Here is a 19,019-nt window from a genome sequence, read left to right as displayed (position 1 = left end):
TTCATTCTAAGAGTGTTTTATGTATTCTAAATATATGTCCCTTGTCAGATATAGGATTTGCAGATATTCTCCATCTCTGTGAGTTGTCTTCACTTTATTTAACAATATCCTTTGGAGCACATGCTATTCTGATGAGGTCTAACCTTTCTTTTATTGCTTGGGCTTTTGATGTCTTATTTAAGAAACCATTGCCTAATCCAAGATCACAAAGCTTCACTTTTATATTCTCTTCTATGTGTTTTATAGTTTTATCTCTTAAATTTAGGCCTTTGATACATTTTGAGTCCATTTTTGTATATGCTGTGAGGTAGGTCCAACTTCATTCTTTTGCATGTGGATGGATACCCAGTTGTCCCAGCTCTACTAGTTGAAACAAACTGTCCTTACCCTACCATTATTTGCTTTGGCACTCTTATCAAAAGAAAAAAGAAAAGAAAAGAAAAGAATGGAATGGAATGTAAGCATGAGGGTTTATTTCTAGAATCTCAGTTCTATTCCATTGACCTGTGTATCTGTCCTTATGCCAGCACCACACTGTCTTGGTTAGTGTAGCTTTGTAGTAAGTTTTAAAGTCAAAATGTGTGAGTCTTCCCAGTTCTGTTTTGTTTTTCCAGATTATTTGGCTGCTCTAGACATGCAGCAGATTCTTCAGACACAGTGGTTGCTTGGTCATTTGCTTTCTTGTTTTTTTGATGGACTGGCAAGCCTGTGAGAGCCTGGCTGGCCTGCTTGGTTAGCTAAAAAATTCCTCTTCCACTCTTCTGCCTCCTTCACAAGGCATTTGGCCAGTAAAGATCTGGGTTATTCTGGCCAAGCCATCCTAGTCCAGGGCAAGGTAATAAAAGAGGAAACTTGGTGGGATACATCTGGCCCCTCAAGCAGATTTAAATCCAACTAATTCGCCCCACCCTGGCCAGCTTTCTTTCTCTTTCCTTCTTCATCTTTCAAAGTCAGTATTTAGACGATTATAATTTTCTCTGGAGCTGCTTCTAGCCAAATCACACCAGTGCTGCTCTGTGCATCTTTCATGCCCATCACTCTCCTGCCACTTCCTAAGCACAATTCATGACAAGGTGGTACAGGATGGAGGTGGCAAGTGCAGCGGCCTGGCCTTCCTGGCGGCATCTCCAGTCACACCCATGTGTTCTTTATGGAGCTAACAGGAGTGTCACTTGAGCTGCAAGCACTGATTTTGTTGGTGGGTAAAACTTTCCTTTCCTGTGGAGTTTCTAATCCTTGTCTTGTGGAGGCCAAAAGGAGGACAGGCAGTAAATAAGAAGTAGAAACCTTTAGAAAAAGGTTTCCCATAAGATGACCCACTGCACAATACTAAGGATTTACTATATTATCTACTTTAAAAATATGGCCCCCAGCTGGGAGCTTTTTCTAATGAATAAAAGTGATAAAGCCAATGTGAGTTCTTCATCTCCATGGGGTGCTGGGGGTGTCTGTCCATGGCCTCCCAGCAGGGTAGGAGCAGCCCCTGCACTGAGGCAGACTTAACTCACTGCCACCACTGTTCACTCTGCAAACTTGGATCCTTTACCTATGAGCATAGCTTCTTCATTGGTTAAATAAGGATACCTAGGGCAGCCCCGGTGGCGCAGCGGTTTGGTGCCGCCTGCAGCCTGGGGTGTGATCCTGGAGACCCGGGATCGAGTCCCGCGTCGGGTTCTTGCATGGAGCCTGCTTCTCCCTCTGCCTCTCTGTCTCTGTGTCTCTATGAATAAATAAATAAATAAAATCTTTAAATAATAAATAAATAAATAAGGATACCTCCCTGCTCGTGCGGGAGCAGTAAGGGTTAGATAGGCCAGTGTTCATTATTATCCACAGTAATCTAGTTAACCATTTAGTGAATGCTTTCTTTGTCCCTACATTAGTGTTCAAACTAAATCAAGGCAGGGGTAAAGGAAAAGATTTCATTATCTCTGGAGCCACACATTGGAATATTCTGGCAATCTGCTATGTGTTTAATCCTATGCTGGTCTTCATGTTTATTTTCAATTCTTTGAGGTATGAAAGATGCTGATTAACTGTACCACCTCCCCATACAGATTCTAAACCATCTGAGAACTACACAGCAGAGTCAGGTAGAGATAAAAAATAGAGGTTATAGGGCAGCCTGGGTGGCTCAGCGATTTGGCGCCGCCTTTGGCCTGGGGCGTGATCCTGGAGATGGAGGATCGAGTCCGCATTGGGCTCCCTCCCTGTGGGGAGCCTGCTTCTCCCTCTGCCTGTGTCTCTGCCTCTGTGTGTGTGTGTGTGTGTATGTGTGTGTGTGTGTGTGTCGTGAATAAATAAAATCTTTTTTAAAAGTATTTTATTTATTTTTTTTTTAATTTTTATTTATTTATGATAGTCACAGAGAGAGAGAGAGGCAGAGACACAGGCAGAGGGAGAAGCAGGCTCCATGCACCGGGAGCCCGACGTGGGATTCGATCCCGGGTCTCCAGGATCGCGCCCTGGGCCAAAGGCAGGCGCCAAACCGCTGCGCCACCCAGGGATCCCTAAAAAGTATTTTAAAAAATAGAGGTTATATAATAGGTAAAGGCTGGAACAACACATGGCCCAGACCTACAGCCAAAATGCACATTTGCTCCCTGCTTCTCGTCCATCCCCGTCCTCTTTTTCTGTTGCCTGGGTTAAATCCCAGTTCTAGACAGCCAAGGCAGCAGCACCAAGGGGCAGGTGTCCTGGGGGATTGACTTGGCAATGGTGACATCAGTCTTGTGGCTGCGCCATGAGTTTGGACTCTGCCGGGTGGGCTCCAGGTGGAACTGGCCCCACTGTAGGGTCACCAACCCTGCTATTCTCACTGGGAAGACCTAGATATCTAGAATGTTGGTGCTAATTCTCCAAATTTGTGCTCAGGAGGCACCATGAAATGTTTGGCCATTCTGATTATTTACAGCTACTTAAAGTGGGTTCATCTGAGCCCAGGATTCCTCACCTGTGAAGCAGGGGTGGCAATTCCCAACCTGTAGGATGTTGAAGGAATGGACAGGAAGTACTAGGTGAGGGCCTAGCACATAATAGGCCCTCGAGAGGCCATTCTACTTGGGCCGGTTCGGTACCCTAAGAGCTCAAGCTTTCAATCCAGACTGAGCCCTCTCCCTGTGTGCTGGGCAGGTCTCTCTGTGGGGGCCAATGGTAAGGGCCAAGTGTGTGTCCTAGAGTTGGAGATATGGATTAGGGGAGGATGAGGCCTCAACAGAAGTGCCTCACTGAAAGACAGGCACTGGTACATGGATGGATCCAAAGGGGTTCATTTTGTGTTGGTATTTCAGTTCCATATCTCAGACTTCCTCCAGGTTGGGGGTGCAATGGCTGGGGTTGTTGGCGGAAGTGTCAACACCCAGAGCCTCTCTTCAAGCCCATATTTAGGACTGTCTGAGGCAAAATGATGAAGCAAGCAATGGTTTCCCCAAAGCACCCGCTTCCTCTTTCTGCACCCCATTCTCCTCTTTATGCACCCTTTCTCAGCCAGCTAGGAAGACAATTGTCTGAAAAATGAATTCAAAGAAGGCAAATCCATCTTGCCATCTGTTGTACAGCCTATGAACTATGAATGGTTTTTATGTTCTTAAATGGTTGAAAAAATCAAAAGAAGAATATTTTATGCCATGTGAAAATTATATGAAATTAAAATTTTATTGGAACATAAATATAGTTTACATATTGTCTGTGGCTGCTTTCAGCAAAGTTGAGTAGTTGTGACAGAAACCTGAAGACCCTCAAAGTCTAAAATATTTATTCTCTGACCTTTTAAGAAAAAGTTTACTGGTGCCCTGCTCTCAAATATTAAGAGATTTATGTGTCATGTGGCCAGCAGGATTTGCTTTCAGAGGGAAAGGCAAACCAGTGGAATTCAGGCCTTGTGGCAAGCCTACAGAGGAGACACTGGGCAGAAAGCTTTCTGATATCCTTCTAATTACACTAGATGGACTGATGGTGGCTAAATGTCTAATCTTGCAGGTGGACTTGCTCCTGACCACACAGAGAAGGGGCCGCTGAAATGCTGGGGTTCGGGCCTCTGACTCATTCCACCAGAATGAAATGGATTAATAACCTCTGAGGAGCCTATCCCAGCAGCCTCCCTGCAGGCTGGTGACAGTGATTTAACCTGAGGCCCTTCACATTCCCAGAGTCCTGCAGAGACTCCCTGAGCAGCACATTCACTGCTCGCCTCTCTCTTGTTTCCACAGAATTTGCCTTCTGCCAGGTGGATGCTTCAATTGCACTGACCCTAGCCCTAGCTGTGCTGTGTGACCTGCTCCAGCAGTGGGACCAGCTGGCCCTTGGACTCCCAGTCCTGCTGGGATGGCTGTTGGGAGAGGATGATGATTTCGTGGTCCATCTGGAAAACACACATCAGGTAATCCTAGGGTCTCAGGGTAGAGGTGAAGTCAGAGTGGTGGTGTCCTGAACCCACTAGATGTAGCACACCAGGCTTAATTAGACTTCATGTGGCTGCTGAAAGTGTGCTTCCAGATACCCACATACAGATCAATAACCAATTAGGAAAGTCTCCAACCTGCTAGATGCTGCTGGGGGCACTGGGGCAGCTTTCATGCTGACTTTTGAGGTTCCGTGGTAAGTCTTCAGATCACCAGGGGAGAGGACTTTGAAAAAGACTCCTTGGTTTCTGAAGCCAGCGGGTGTGCCCATCCCCTAAACTCTCCAACTGCCTAGTTAAAGCCAGCAGTCATGTCTACTCCACACCCAGGACACTCCTTGATTGCTTGGCTCTCATAGCCAAGGGAGTTGGCATCCTGAACTCCGCATGAAGGTGATGATCAGGAAGGAAGACAGTTCCTGGCAGTCCACCACCCCCAGGGCACTGTACAGACAAGAGACTGAAATACAACCCCAGTCTTCATGGGAACAAAGCCTATTTACTTAGCCTGGAACTTCAACCTGAGAGACAGGCTTCAGATTTCCCACACATCAAGAAGCTCAGGAGGTGTTCCCAGGGAATATAAGCAGAAGGTGACATCCTTTTTTTTTTTTAAGATTTTATTTATTTATTCATGAGAGACACAGAGAGAGGCAGAGACACAGGCAGAGGGAGAAGCAGGCTCCCTGCGGGGAGCCTGACATGAAACTTGATCCCAGGACCCCAGAATCAGCCCTGGGCTGAAGACAGTGCCAAACTTATGAGCCACCAGGGCTGCCCCAGAAGGTGACATCCTTGTATGCCCCCTTGGCCTTGATACAGCTCCACTAGACCTCTCAGAAAAGAGCTAATACGTTCATCTAGAGCCCCATTTTTTTTCAATAGTTGCCTAGGGGACTAGATCCCTAGATCCCTAGATCTCCTGGCTTGGAGGCCAGCAAAGATTATTGTTGCCATCCCACAGTATAGTATTTTATTTTAAAATCTGCTGCTAAAGGGTCTGGCTTCCAATCAACCTGAAAGCAGGTGCTAAATGAGATTCCTCCCCTTGGAGCACTGACAGGTCTTGGCACACAGCCCTATGTCCCTCAACAACAGGGACATATTAAGAATAAATTCAGCAGTTTAGGCAATCAGAAAAGTTCAAGAGACAACAAAGAACTAGGGCAAGGTTGAATGAGATGTTTCATCACCCACAAGGCCACCCACTCTTCAAGACTGAGAGCTGCTTTGGCTAATACATAGAAACAAACACAGAGTCAAGCAAAATGAGGAAACAGAAATATGTTCCAAATGGAAGATAAGACAAAACCTCAGAAAAAGACCTTAATGATATGGAGATAAGAAATCTACCTGATAAAGTATTCAAAGTCATGACCATAAAGAAACCCACTGAATTTAAGAGAAGAATGGATGAACACAGAACTTCAACAAAGAGAAAACATAAGAAAGTACCAAATAGAAGGCATAGAGCCAAAGAGTACAATAATTAAACTGAGAAATACACTAGAAGGGCTCAACAGCAGACTGGATGACACAGAAGAATGGATCAGGGAGCTGGAAGACAAAGCATTGGAGCTCATCCAGACAGAGCAGTAAAAAGGAAAACAAATTTTTAAAATGAAGAGAGCTATGGGACAGCATCAGGTGGAATGACATTCATACCATAGGGGTCCCAGAAGGAAAGAGTGAAAGGGGCAGAAAACTAATTTGAAGAAACAATGGCTGAAAACTTCCCTCGCCTGGAAAGGGAAACAGACATCCAGGCTCAAGGAAGCCCAAAGAATTCCAAATAAGCTGAACCTAAAGAGATCTACAGCAGACCACATTAAAATGTCAGAAGTTAAAAAGAGAATCTTAAAAGTAGCAAGAGAAAAACAAATTGTATAAGGGAAACCCCCTAAGGCTATCAGCAGATTTCTGAGCAGTAATTTTGCAGGCCAGAAGGAAGTGACATGACATACTCAAAACCTTCCAACCAAGAATACTATAACCAGCAAGGTTATCATTCAGAATGGAAGGCGAGATAAAGAATTTTCCCAGACAAGCAAAAACTAAAGGAATTCATCACCACTAAACTGCCCTTACAAGAAGTGTTAAACGACTCCCTTAAGTTAAAAAAAGAAATGGCACAAATTAATAAGAAAACATATAAAAATAAAAATCCCATTGTAAAAAGTAAATATATAGTAAGGGTAGTAGGTTAATCCCTTACAAAAAGCTACTTTGAAGGTTAAAAGAAAAAAATTAGCAAAATGAACTAAAACTACAATAATTAAGGGAAACATAAAAAGATGTAAAATGTGACATCAAAACATAAAATGGAGTAAAACTGTAGAGTTCTGGAATGTATTCAAATTTAAGTTGCAATCAACTTCAACTAGGCTGTTAAAGGATGATATTTGTGAACCTCACGGTAACCACAGAGCAAAACTTATTTTTTTTTAAAGATTTTATTTGCTTAGGGCAGCCCGGGTGGCTCAGTGGGTTTTTTTTGTTTGTTTGTTTTTTGTTTTGTTTTGTTTTGTTTTTTATTTATAATAGTCACACACAGAGAGAGAGGCAGAGAGAGAAGCAGGCTCCATGCACCGGGAGCCCGACGTGGGATTCGATCCCAGGTCTCCAGGATCGCGCCCTGGGCCAAAGGCAGGCGCCAAACCACTGCGCCACCCAGGGATCCCGGCTCAGTGGTTTATCGCCTCCTTCAGCCCAGGGCCTGATCCTGGAGACCCAGGATCGAGCCCCATGTTGGGCTCCCTGCATGGAGCCTGCTTCTCCCTCTGCCTGTGTCTCTGCCTTTCTCTCTCTCTCTCTCTTTAAAAAAAAAAAGAAAAAGATTTTATTTGTTTATTCATGAGAGACACAGAGACGCAGAGAGACATAGATAGCAGGAGGAGCTCCTTGTGGGGAGCCGGATGCAGGACTCGATCCCAGGACCAGGATCACACCCTGAGCCAAAGGCGGATGCTTTTGCTAAGCCACCCAGGCATCCCAGCAAAAACTCATTTTTTTTTTTAAGATCTTATTCATTCATTCATGAGAGACACAAAAAAAGAGGCAGAGACACAGGCAGAGGGAGAAGAGGCAGGCTCCATGCACGGTGCCCGATGTGGGATTCGATCCCTGGAATCTGGAATCAGGCCCTGAACTGAAGGCAGACACTCAACCGCTGAGCCACCCGGGCGTCCCCCAGCAAAAACTTATTATACATATATAAAGAAAACAAGAAAGGAATCTAAACACTAAAAAAAGTCATCAAACCACAAGAGAAGAAAGAGAAGAAAGGAACATACAGGATGTACAAAACAGCCAGCAAATAGTTAACAAAATGGCAATAAGAAGATACCTATCAATAATCACTTTAAATGTAAATGGACTAATTCTCCAATCAAGACATAGAATGGCTAAATGAATTTTTAAAAAAGATGCATCTGTATACCGCCTGCAGTACCCTGTGAACTGTCCTGACTTACTTCAGAAGTAAGGACACATGCAGCCCAAAAGTGAAAGGATGTAGAACTACATTTCATGCAAATAGGAACAAAAAGAAAGCTGGTGTAACTATACTCATATCAGACAAAATAGACTTTAGAACAAAGACTGTAATAAAAGAGAAAGAGGGCCACTATATTGATTAAAAGGTCAATCCAGCAAGAATATATAACATTTATAAATATACACCCAACATAGGAGCACCAGAATATATAGAGCAAATAATAACAGACCTAAAGGGAGAAGTTATGACTAACGCAATAATAGTAGGGGACTTTAACATTCCATTGTCATCCAAACAAAATCAGTAAAGAAATGTTGGCTTTAAAGAATGTATTAGACCACATGGACTTAATAGGTATATACAGAACATCCCATCCAAAAGCAGAAGAATACACATTCTTCTCAAGTGCACATGGAACATTCTTCAGGATAGATCATATGTTAGGCCACAAAACAGTAAATACAAAAAGGTAAAAATCATGTCAAGCATCTTTTCTGACCACAATGGTATAAAACTAGAAATCAGTTATAAGAAGAAAACTGGAAAAACTACAAATACATGGAAATTAAACAACGTGTTACTGAACAACTATTGGATCATTAGAAGTAATCAAAGGAGAAATTAAGCACCTAGAAACAAATGAAAACAGCAACACAACATACCAAAAGGTATGGGATCCAGAAAAAGTGGTTCTAAGAGGGAAGTTCAAGTGATAAATGCCTATTATCAAAAAACAAGAAAGATCTCAAATAAACAACCTAACTTTACACCTCACTGAGAACAAACAAAACCCAAAATTAGGAGGAAGGGAATAATAAAGGATCAGAGTGGAAATAAATGAAATAGAGACAATAAAAAAAAGTAGAAAAACATCAATGTAACAAAAAGCTGGTTCTTTAAAAAGATAAACAAAATAGACAAACCTTAGCTAGATTGGCCATGAAAAACAGAGGGCTCAAATAAAAAAAAAAATGAAAAAGGAGAGGTTACAACTGATACCACAGAAATACAAAGGATCATAAGAGGCTACCGTGAATTGAATGACAGTGCTAAGGATGTGTGTTGGGGCAGGTGGAAAGGGAATGGGAGATGTATATAGGAAGACAGGGAAGCACTTCCCTCTCTGTATTTCTGAAACATTTCACTAAATGATACTTAACAACACATGGTGCTAATGTTTTCTGAACCATTCTATTGGATTATTTTTAGCTGGCTGCAACCCATACTGATCTCATGACCTTTTAGAGGTTATACAGCTGGCACTATGAAAACCACTTTCCCATAGACCTACCCACTTGGTCAGTGAATGCCGTTGACTAGCAATTATTGGCTTTTGTATGTGTAAAGGTTATGGAGTAACACCTTTGTAAAAAATATTATGGTTCTAAGAACTGGCTGATAAAACCAGGGCTTTAGGGGCATTTCTTTACATTTTTCTCCTCTGTTAAACTGGAAGCCTTGAGAGGACAAGGACTATTCATTTATCATTGTGCTGCCAATACCTACTCGTGGTGGATGTTCAATAAATAGAGTGAATAAACAGTTTGATGAATGTTACTACAGTACTATTGTTTGAATCCATTTTTCTGAAATACTGGAAGTTATTTTTAAGACAATTCTTATTTATGATGAATTTAGAAAGGAACTTGTGAAGGATAAAAAAAGAGAGACTACTGTGAACAATTATATACCAACAAACTGGACAACTGAGAAAGGATGGATAAATTCCTAAAAACTTGCAATCTTCTAAGACTGAATCATAAAGAAATAAAAAATCTGAATAGACCAATTACTGGGAGACAATTAAGAACCTCCCAACAGGGACGCCTGGGTGGCTCAGTGGTTGAACATCCGCCTTCAGCTCAGGTCATGATCCCAGGGTCCTGGGATCGAGTACTGCATCAGGCTCCTCGCAGGGAGCCTGCCTCTCCCTCTGCCTGTGTCTCTCTGCCTCTCTCTGTGTGTCTGTGATGAATAAAGAGAATCTTTAAATTTAAAAAAATAATAAAAACCTCCAAACAAACAGAAGTCCAAGACCAGACAGCTTCATTGATAAATTCTACCAAACATTCAACGATTTAATACTTACCCTTTCAAACTCTTCCAAAAAATTAAAGAGGAGGGAGTGCTTCCAAGTTCATTTTACAAGGCCAGTATTACCCTGATACCAAAACCAGATAAGGAGATCACTTCAGCAGCACATACACCAAAGCCAGATAAGGACACCACAAAAAAGAAAGAATGAAAGAAATTTATAGGCCAATATCCCTGATGAACATAGATGCAAAATCCTCAACAAACTATTAGCAAACTGAGTTCAACAATACATTAAAAGTATCATATACCATAATGAAGTGGGATTTATTCCAGGGATGCAAGAGTGATTCACCATCTACAAATTAGTCATTGTGATACACAATATTAACAAAAGGAAAGATAACAATGATGATCATCTCATCATTGAGATGCAGAAAAGCATTGGACAAAATTCAACATCCATTTATGGTTTTAAAAAGCTCAACTAAGTGGGTACAGAGGGTACATATCTTAACATAATGAAAGCCATATATGACAAACCCGCAGCTAATACTCAGTGGATAAAACCTGAAAGCTTTTCTCTAAGATCAAGAACAAGACAAAGATGCCCACTCTCACCACTTTTATGCAACAGAGTCTTGGAAATGCTAGCTACAGCAATTACACAAGAAAAAGAAAAGGCATATAAATTGGAAAGGAGGAAGTAAAATTGTCACTGTTTGCAGATGACTAAAGACTCCACCAAAAAAAAGAAACCTTTTAGAACTAATAAATGAATTAAATAAAGTTGCATGATACAAAATCAATGTAAAAAATCTGTTGCATTTCTATACACTAATAAACTATCAGAGAAATAAAAAAAAAAAAAAAGTTCCATCTACAGTTGCATAAAAAACAAAAAATACCTAGGAATACAATTAACCAAGGAGGTGAAAAACCTTATAAAACTATAAGATATTGATTAAAGAAATTAAAGAAGACACAAATAAATGGAAAGATATTATTCCATGCTGTTGGATTGGAAGAATTAATATCATTAAAATATCCATCTGCCCAAAGCAGTCAACAGATTCAATGCAAACCCTATCAAAATTCCAACAGTATTTTTCACAGAACTAGAACATATATTCTAAAATTTATAGGGAACCACCAAAGACCCCAAGACCCCAAGCAACCAAAAGAGTCTTGAGAAAGAACAAAGCCAGAGATATTATGTGCCTTGACTTCAAACTATACTACAAAGCTATAGTAATCAGAACAGTATGGCAGTGGCACAAAAACAGACATAAAGATCAGTGGAGCAGAATAGAGAGCCCAGAAATAAACCTAAATTATGGGTATACAATGAGAAATGAATAGTCTCTTCAATAAATAGTATTGGGAAAACTGGACAGCTACATGCAAAAGAATGAAATTGGACCACTTTATTATGCCATATACAAAAATTAACTCAAAATGGATTAAAGACCTAATTGTAAGATCTGAAACTATAAAACTGCTAGAATAAAATACAGGTTGTAAACTCCTTTTGACATCAGATGTTTTTATGAATCTGACTCGAAAAGCAAGGGGAAACAAAAGCAAAAATAAACAAGTGGGACTAAATCAAACTAAAAAGCTTATGCACAGTGAAGAAAATCATCAACAAAATGAAAATAGAACCTACCAAATGGGAGAAGATATTTGCAATATATATATATCCAAAAATTATAAAGAAATCTTACAACTCAATAACAACAAAAAAATATCTGATTAAAAAATGGGCAGAGGGGGCAGCCCCCGTGGCGCAGCGGTTTAGCGCCGCCTGCAGCCCAGGGCCTGATCCTGGAGACCCGGGATCCAGTCCCACATCGGGCTCCCTGCGTGGAGCCTGCTTCTCCCTCTGCCTCTCTCTTGCTCGGTGTCTCTCGTGAGTTAATAAAATAAAATCTTAAAAAAAAAAAAAAAAAAGGGCAGAGGATCTGAATAGACATGTTCCCAAAGAGACATACGGCTGGCCAACAGGTACCTGAAAAGATGCTCAGCATCTCTAATCATCAGGGAAATGCAAATCAAAGCCACAATGAGGTATCACCTAACACCAGAGTCAGAATGACTATTATCAAAAAGATAAGTGTTGGCAAGGATGTGGAGAAAAGAGACCTCTCATGCACTATTGCTGGGAATGTAAATCTGTGCAGCCACTCTAGAAAACAGTATGGAGATTCCTCATAAAATTAAAAATAGAACTACCACAGGATCTAGCAATTCCAATGCTGAGCATCTACCCAAAGAAAATGAAAACACTCATTTGAAAAGATACATACACTACTCTGTTCACTGTAGCATTATTTACAATAGCCAAGATATAGAAGCAACCTAAATGTGTCCTTCAGTGGATGAATAGATAAAGGGTGTGTGTGTCTGTGTGTGTACACATACATGCATACATTGTGTATCTATTGGGTGTGTGTGTTTTCCTATAAATATATATATATATACATATATATATATATATATATATATATATATATATATATATGTATATATATATACTACTCAGCCATGAAGAAGAATGGAATGTTGTCATTTGAGACAACACAGATGGACCTTGAGGATATTATACTAAGAGAAAGAAGTCAGAGGAGAACAGATACCACCTGATTTCACTTAATATGTGGAATCTAAAAAACAAACCAGCAAAACCAAACCGAACCCAGACTCCTAGAGAACAGATCGGTGGTTGCCAGAGGGAAGGGGGGTTAAGGTGGTGTGAAATGGGTAAAGGAGATCAAGAAGTACAGACTCCCAGTTATAAGATGACTAAGTCATGGGGATTAATGTATAGCATGTGGAATACAGTCACTAAGATTATAGTAACTTTGTAGGGTGAGAGTAACTAGATAGTGTGATGATCAATTCACACTGTGTACAAATGTCGAGTCACTGTGTTGTACATCGAGACTAGTATAATATTGTATGTCAGTTAAACCTCAATAGAAAAGAAAAGATAGGAAAGGAAGAGGCCCCTTGGAAGTTGAGGGCTTAATTATGGAGAATGCTTATTACTGAGCGTTGCAATAGTGAGAGGCTCGCCCCACAGTTAGGTCTGAAGGTGAAACAATTCCAGAGAATCGGGATCTTTCCAGGGTATTTACTGCTTAGAGAAAAATATTTGCCCCCTCCAGATGAGTCAGCAGACCGGGAAACTGAGGATCAAGGCAGGCAGCAAAAGCATCTTGTCAACTGAAATCTATATCCATCCACCAGTGTCTGATTCAGCTGGCCCTCTTGACATACCCAACAGGCCAAGAGTTCAAAAAGCAGCTTGTTTATGGGAAATTTGAAGACAAGATAAAGTGTCTGTGATAAAATAACCTTGAAAAATCCCCAGCATCATAGAAATTTGGTTTCATACTTAGAGGGTAGTGTCTCGTGTTTGGCAATCCTTTGCTCTTTGTTCTGCTGCTGAGATTTCTCTTTCCTCCCCACCCCCACCCTCTGATTTCTAGACGCACCTTTGGGTCTAGGGCCCACTCCCCTGTTGAGGTCCCCTTCAACAGCAGGCCCCCAAAATATCTTGGCTCGGCACCATAAACACATCTTTATCAAAGGTCATGTTAAGTCTGGGGAGGAAAATTCCTCCCTGGTAGAGCAGAACAGCAAATGAAAATAGAAGGTGACCTTCCAGGCTGCGAGTGGCATCTGTATGTGGGTGCTGACAGGCGGGAGCAGGCCCTGCCTCAGGAGGGGGTGGGACTCTGGTCTGGATTGGAGCTGTCGACATCCCCCGTTATGCTGACTTTGGGCTTTGTCTTTTGATTTAGGTGGAAGACTACCTGTTTGAAAAAGCAGAAATCAACTTTTGGGCCGAGACCCTGATCTTCGTGAAGTACCTCCACGAGCACCTCCTCCGTCTCCTCTCCACGTCCAGCCGCCGTCCCCTCAGCCCTGAAAGCCTCCGCCATCTCCGCAGGACAGCATCAGAGCAGGGCCACCTCCTTTCGCAGCTCTTCAGAGAGCTGCCCCCAGCTGCTGAGTTCTTGAAGACCGTGGAATTCACACGACTGCGCATTCAGGAGGAGAGGACTCTGGCTTGCCTGCAGCTGCTGGCCTTTCTAGAAGGAAAGGAAAGGGAAGATACCCCCGTCCTCAGGGCTTCAGACTCACCTGCAGAAGCGAATCAGTTTACTCTTGCCAAAACAGAAACAGCTCATTGAAGAAAGAAGACTTTGGGGGGTGGGGTGGGGGGCAGACCGTTCCCCCCACTAAATCTGCCGGGAACCCGTGGAACATAAATTCAAATATGTTCTCCCTTTGTGGGTCTAGTCTCTGTCCCTTCCTGCAGAGTCTTTCTCCAGTTCACTCATTCAGGGCAGCCCGGATTTTTGCAGCTACTGTAGGAAGTGAGGCTACCACGTTGAATATTTACTCTGCTCCCAGGTGCTGGCCACCTGCAGACCTGAATTCGCCTTTTTTCTTCCTCCACGACCTCGCACATCCAGGCCTAGCCAGCCGGCATTTTCTGCGAACTGACTGTACAGAACTGGATTTTAACTCATGATTTTCTCTTCTTTTTCCCACTGCATAGAAGAGCTGGATTCGTTGGCAGGCAGCCCACTGGGTCAGAATTCCAAATTTTATTCCATTTTAGCTAAGGCAGAAGTATGTTCCGAATGTTGGCTCCTGGGAGAATTCAAGATCAACTGTATAGAAATAGTTTTGTTTTTACTCTCCACATGTGCCCAAGCCCTGTGGTGACCTGCACATGCCATCTGAATTATTAAAAGAGCTCCTACCCACAAAAGTGTTTGTGCTAAGGCCAGGAAACCTGATTTTTACCACCCACTGAAAGCACAGACCCTTGGTTGTTAGAAGGAAGCGCAGGGAAGGGAAAGCCAGAGTAAATTATTTCTTCGATGTCTACACTGACTACTGTCATTTTCTCAGTGGCAATAACAAGATTCTCATTTAAGATGTCAGAAAACAGGGACGCCTGGGTGGTTCAGCAGTTGAACATCTGCCTTTGGCTTGGGGTGTGATCCCGGAGTTCCGGAATCGAGTCCCACGTTGGGCTCCCTGCATGGAGCATGCTTCTCCCCTGCCTATGTCTCTCTCTCCCTCTGTCTGTGTGTGTCTCTCATGAATAAATAAATAAAATCTTTTTTAAAAAATCTTAGAAAACACATTTATCCATTTCAGTGTTTGAATCTTAGACGCCTGGCCTTTGGATGCCGGACCCAGCCCTGTTCCTTTGATATCCAGCAGGTGTCGCTCTTGCATACATTTTGCTGCTAGTCCTGCGTTTCATTGCCTTGCCATTTTCTACTTAAGATTTTAGAATAAAAAAAAAAAAAGATTTCAGAATAAGCGTTACCTACAGACAGCTATCTTGAAATTCATAGCTTGTATTGGCCATAGCCTCATCCATATTCATTTTTCATCCTGGAAAAAGCCATTTTAGTATTACGTAAAGTTGGTCTAGCCTTTTTGGTCTGTCAATAGTTTTGGATTTTTTTTTTTTTTTTTTTTTTTTAATTCATGAGAGGTGCCGGGGAGGCAGAGGGAGAAGCAGGATCCCTGCAGGAAGCCTGATGTGGGACTCAATCCTGGGACCCTGGGATCACACCTGAGCCAAAGGCAGACGGTTCAACCACTGAACCACCCAGTCATCCCAGTAGTTTTAAATACTTCTCAGGTGGGATCCCTGGGTGGCGCAGCGGTTTGGCGCCTGCCTTTGGCCCAGGGCGCGATCCTGGAGACCCGGGATCGAATCCCACATCGGGCTCCCGGTGCATGGAGCCTGCTTCTCCCTCTGCCTTTGTCTCTGCTCGCCCCTCTCTCTCTCTCTCTCTCTGTGACTATCATAAATTAAAAAAAAAAAAAAAAGATTAAATACTTCTCAGGTGAGCGGTCACTTGGAATTATGTTAAAGGGGCAGCTTATTATTTTTTTAAGATTTTTTAAATTTATTCCTGAGACAGAGAGAGAGAGGCAGAGAGAAGCAGGCTCCATGCAGGGAGCCCGACGTGGGACTCGGGACTCGATCCTGAGTCTCCAGGATCACACCCTGGGCTGAAGGCGGCGCTAAACCGCTGAGCCACCCGGGCTGCCTTTAAGGAGCAGTTTAGAGGAGTGAGAATTTGATATAATTTTCTACTGCAGAAAGGCTCGTATTTTGAATGTGTTCTCTTTAAAAGAAAACCACCTAATACTAAAAATACAGCTGTGCTGGAAATGTAGAGAAAAGGCAGGGAATGAAGGGAAACCTAGAGTCCAAAGTTTTGTCCTAAAGAGAATAGGAGATTCTTGGTGGTTTTGCACTATTCCACTCAAAATGTGTTTTTTTGTGATCCTGAATAAATTACCTGGTTGGGCATCTGTGTAGCCCACACTTGGTGGAAAGTTGCCAGTCTAACCTTTTTTTTCTTTTTTTAAGATTTTATTTATTTATTTATTCATGAGAGACACAGAGAAGCAGAGACACAGTCAGAGGGAGAAGCAGGATCCTCAATGGGAGCCCCATGCGGGACTCAATCCAGAGACCCCAGGACCACACCCTGAGCTGAAGGCAGATGCTCAACCACTGTGCCAACCAGGCATCTCCCCCACATTTCCTTTTGTTCTGCGAAGACCTGACTGGGTGAGAAGTCAGGGAATCTTTGGCATGATGCAGTGATGACCATGGTTCAATAACTATGAAACTGGCCCAGCAAAGCCCAGCTCACTGGAAAAGACCAGCATTCCTTTTTTCTCCATTTAAAATGAAATAAAAGCAGTTACATAATAATAAAAACACTTTATACCAGCAGGTACTCTGTACCAAAACCTGTACTATAGCATATTTACACGTAATCCCCAGGTTCCTTCTACCAAGCCTGCAGAGTGGGTGTTCTCAGGGCTGCCGACTGGGAATCACCCCAGATTTTGATGTTGGCTGGCTGTGGCCAGCCTGGAAGGACAGGAGGGACAGATGTTTCTCCTGGTTTTGTATGTGAAATCTTGTTACTGACCTACAATAGCAGTGGCTAAGGAAATGGCTGTTTCACATTGCCTGATGCATTCCCAGGAGAATCTTGGAGTACTACTGTCAGGGCTACCCTGGAACTCCCGTGTTTGGGGTCATTCCGACAAAGAACAAAACAACAGTTGGGGTTCTTGGGCACTCCTGGCTGTGTCAGCCACAGTTGCCCAGCACTGCCTGGGGGCCAGTGTAGGCTGGGTGCTGCAATCACCCAGAGCGAAGGAGTCCCCTGTTCTGAAGTCACTGCCCTTGGCTCCAAGCTAGAGGGTCCAAGATTCCGGGCCCCCGCAGGTCTGCACGCATGATTCTGTGCACCTCTCCCCATCTGGCCACAGCTCAGACACCTGGCTATCTCCATTTCTATGCTTTGTCAACTTGGCTTAATAAACAATAAGGGTTATACCTGTTGCTCCTTTATACATCTTAACAGGTAACTCATTTGCACCTTGACAAAGATGAGAGATGAGTAAAGCAGGAATTCTCTTAGTTTTATAATGAAATCCACGTACCAAAGAGATTATGTGATTTGCCTGGGATCACATGGCCTGGAAGGGGCAGGGCCTGAACTCCAGCCCTGTTTCTGATCCTAAAGTCCTTGCAGCCCTGTGTGGACTCTAGCTCTGTGGGTGGCGGTGTGGGGAGTTACAGCAGCCAACGGAACTCTGAGGAGTCAGTTCCAGGAGTGACAGGCCCGGCGCGTCCCCTTCCAGGTTCACGAAGGGAAACAACCACGAGGAAACAGCGAGAAAGATCAACTTTGGAAGGGGCGTGGGTTGCTTCCTTCCCTAGAGGGACCGGGGCCTTCCAGCAGGCCCGAGCGCAGCCTAGGCCGCCAGGTGTGCGAGATCCTGGGCCCGCTCCGCTTTTCCTTGGCAGCCTGGGTTTCCACGCAGAGTGAGGTGTCCTGGACCTGCCCCCAGATCTGCCCGAACCGGGGCGTCAGCCGCTTTAGCCTAACTGGGCGCTGGGGGGGGTCCGCCCCATCCCCGGGGGGAGCCCCGTGGCCAAGGCATTTCCCAGGCTTTTTAGGGTGTGGAACCGGCGGGCGAACCCGCGTGAGCGTCCTCGGTGCCCAGCCCCGCCCGCCCCAGCCCCCGGCCGCGGCCCACCGCGAGCTAACGCAGGGCGCGGCGCCCCCAGCGGCCGGGGAGGGAAGGGGCGTAGAGGGCGCGCCCCAGGCAGCCGCTAGCTGCGCCCCGACTCCGGGAGGGCTGCGGAAGGCCGGGCCGAGGGGCGGCAGGACGCGGTGGCGGGAAGTCGCCTCCAGGCCTGCGCTGCCCTCCCGCCGGCCCTCCCGGCCTCCCAGCCGGCTCCCCCGCCCGGGACGCTCCGCGCCACTCCGCGCCTTTGGCCCAGGCTCAAGGTCTTGTGATGTGATTAGCAAAGCCAGCGCCTTGTCCTCAGACACTCGGCCCGGCCCGGCAGGCCTCGGCGCTGAAGCCCTGTTTACTGCAGCCTGGGCGGGGAGGGGGCGGAGAATCGGGCCCAGGCTCCTCCGGGCGAGACTGCCGCGGCGGCCGCCCGCGTGGCCGCTCCCGCCCCCACCCCCACCCCCACCCCCACCGCGCCTCCACGTGCACTCGGGATGGAGCCGCCACCCACCGGACGCACGCCCTGGGCCCCCGCCCCCCGACCGGAGCACCCTTTGCAAGCCAGCCGGGCCGCGCGGACGGTTGCAATATTCTTGCATTTTGCAATTCCCGCGCCCGGTATAAAAACCCAGAGTGGGAGATAAAAGCTCCGCAATTTTGCCTAGCAGGATCGGGCGGGGACAGACACGTCCAGGGCTGCAGAACCGCGGCCACGTTAAACGTGCAGGGGATTTCCAACAGCGCGGCCCCGGCGGAGGGGGCCCTTATCTTCCCGCCGCCACCCAGCAGCACCCATCAGGGACGAGCTCTCCACGCCGCCGCGGGCGCCCCGGCAGCCCGCCCCGCCCCGAGGCCTCCCGCCCCCTCCCCCCCAGGAAAAAAAAAATTGGCGGCGGCCAATGGGAGGCCACGGAGGCGCTTGACGTCCGCGAGCCGGCGGGCGGCGTTGCCTGGAGACCCCGGCGGGGTCAGCGTTCTGTCCCCTCCCCCGGC

General features: G+C 44.9%; 1 protein-coding gene across 8 annotated transcripts in view; it reads left to right on the top strand.

The window, feature by feature from the left end:
• The window catches only part of THADA (THADA armadillo repeat containing), a 332,898-nt gene extending 316,176 nt beyond the window's left edge, over nucleotides 1-16,722 (top strand). For all 8 annotated transcript variants that reach the window (XM_077915220.1, XM_077915219.1, XM_077915218.1 and 5 more), the window contains 3 exons: nucleotides 4,209-4,378; nucleotides 13,739-15,609; nucleotides 15,818-16,722. In XM_077915220.1, coding sequence (XP_077771346.1) covers nucleotides 4,209-4,378; nucleotides 13,739-14,131 — 563 coding nt within the window. In that variant the 3' untranslated portion in view covers nucleotides 14,132-15,609; nucleotides 15,818-16,722. The remainder of the gene's footprint in view (nucleotides 1-4,208; nucleotides 4,379-13,738; nucleotides 15,610-15,817) is intronic.
• The last annotated feature ends 2,297 nt before the right edge of the window (nucleotides 16,723-19,019 follow it).

The sequence above is a fragment of the Canis aureus genome, chromosome 11, assembly GCF_053574225.1.
Source record: "Canis aureus isolate CA01 chromosome 11, VMU_Caureus_v.1.0, whole genome shotgun sequence".
Lineage (NCBI taxonomy): Eukaryota > Metazoa > Chordata > Mammalia > Carnivora > Canidae > Canis > Canis aureus.
The sequence above is the reverse complement of the archived record's forward strand: the minus strand, read 5'-3'. Positions and strand labels throughout refer to the sequence as shown.